Raw genomic sequence first — 788 nt, forward strand, 5'->3', positions numbered from 1 at the left:
CTCTCACACTTTTCTTGCAGATGTTATCAATTTGAAGGATTTTGTTTTTTTGTTCTTCAGATTTTACAATAATCAACAAACTTCCATCTCGAAGAGTTTTTGCAAACTGAATGTCTCCTATTTTCTTTTTTAACTCTCTTGATACAGCTATTGGACTTAGTTGGATGTTTTCCTCCTCATTTTTGAATTTCAGAATTATTTTGAACTCTTCTTTCACCATTCTTTTACATCCTATCTCACTTCCTTCATCTGAACTAATTTCCTCCAAGCTTCTTTTAGGATTTCCAACCATGTTTTTATCTTCTCTTAACATTTTTCCTCTTCCTCTCCCTCTTCCTCTTCCATTTACAACCTGAGACCATTCATTACTACTATCCATTTCCTCATCATCATCAACCTGAGTCGCCATTTCAGTCCATTCACAATCCAGCTTATGCTCACCGCCAAATTCAAGATTTTCGCGTTCCGTAATTGTTTGTCAAACTCAGCCGTCACTTGTCCTCCACCGCCCCTCGAGGACCCCTATCCAGCATGTTTTACTTGTTTCCCTGCTCTTCAGCAGGTCTTCAGAAGATCGTTAATCACTCATTCATTCAAACCAGGTGTGTCAAATCAGGGAAACCTCTAAAATCACTGCTTTAAATGTTGACCGACACCTCAAGAGCTTCTCTGAGCTTGATGAGACATTTTCAAAATATAATATTGACTTAGTTTTATGTTTTTTAGTATTGCCTCTGGAAGCCATTGATTCTTTGCCATTTATTTGTAAATAATAAATCAGATAACAT

The 788-nt window shown here is 36.8% G+C and overlaps 1 protein-coding gene across 1 annotated transcript; it reads right to left on the minus strand.

The window, feature by feature from the left end:
- Positions 1 to 337, minus strand: LOC106514416 (uncharacterized; the record flags this gene model as incomplete). The annotated part of the gene is given in 1 exon segment (XM_014003670.1): positions 1 to 337. A coding segment is annotated over 1 exon segment (337 nt), but the record flags the coding sequence as incomplete, so codon positions are not given.
- Between the last annotated feature and the right edge of the window lie 451 nt (positions 338 to 788).

The sequence above is a fragment of the Austrofundulus limnaeus genome, unplaced genomic scaffold, assembly GCF_001266775.1.
Source record: "Austrofundulus limnaeus strain Quisiro unplaced genomic scaffold, Austrofundulus_limnaeus-1.0 Scaffold20, whole genome shotgun sequence".
NCBI classification, from domain to species: domain Eukaryota; kingdom Metazoa; phylum Chordata; class Actinopteri; order Cyprinodontiformes; family Rivulidae; genus Austrofundulus; species Austrofundulus limnaeus.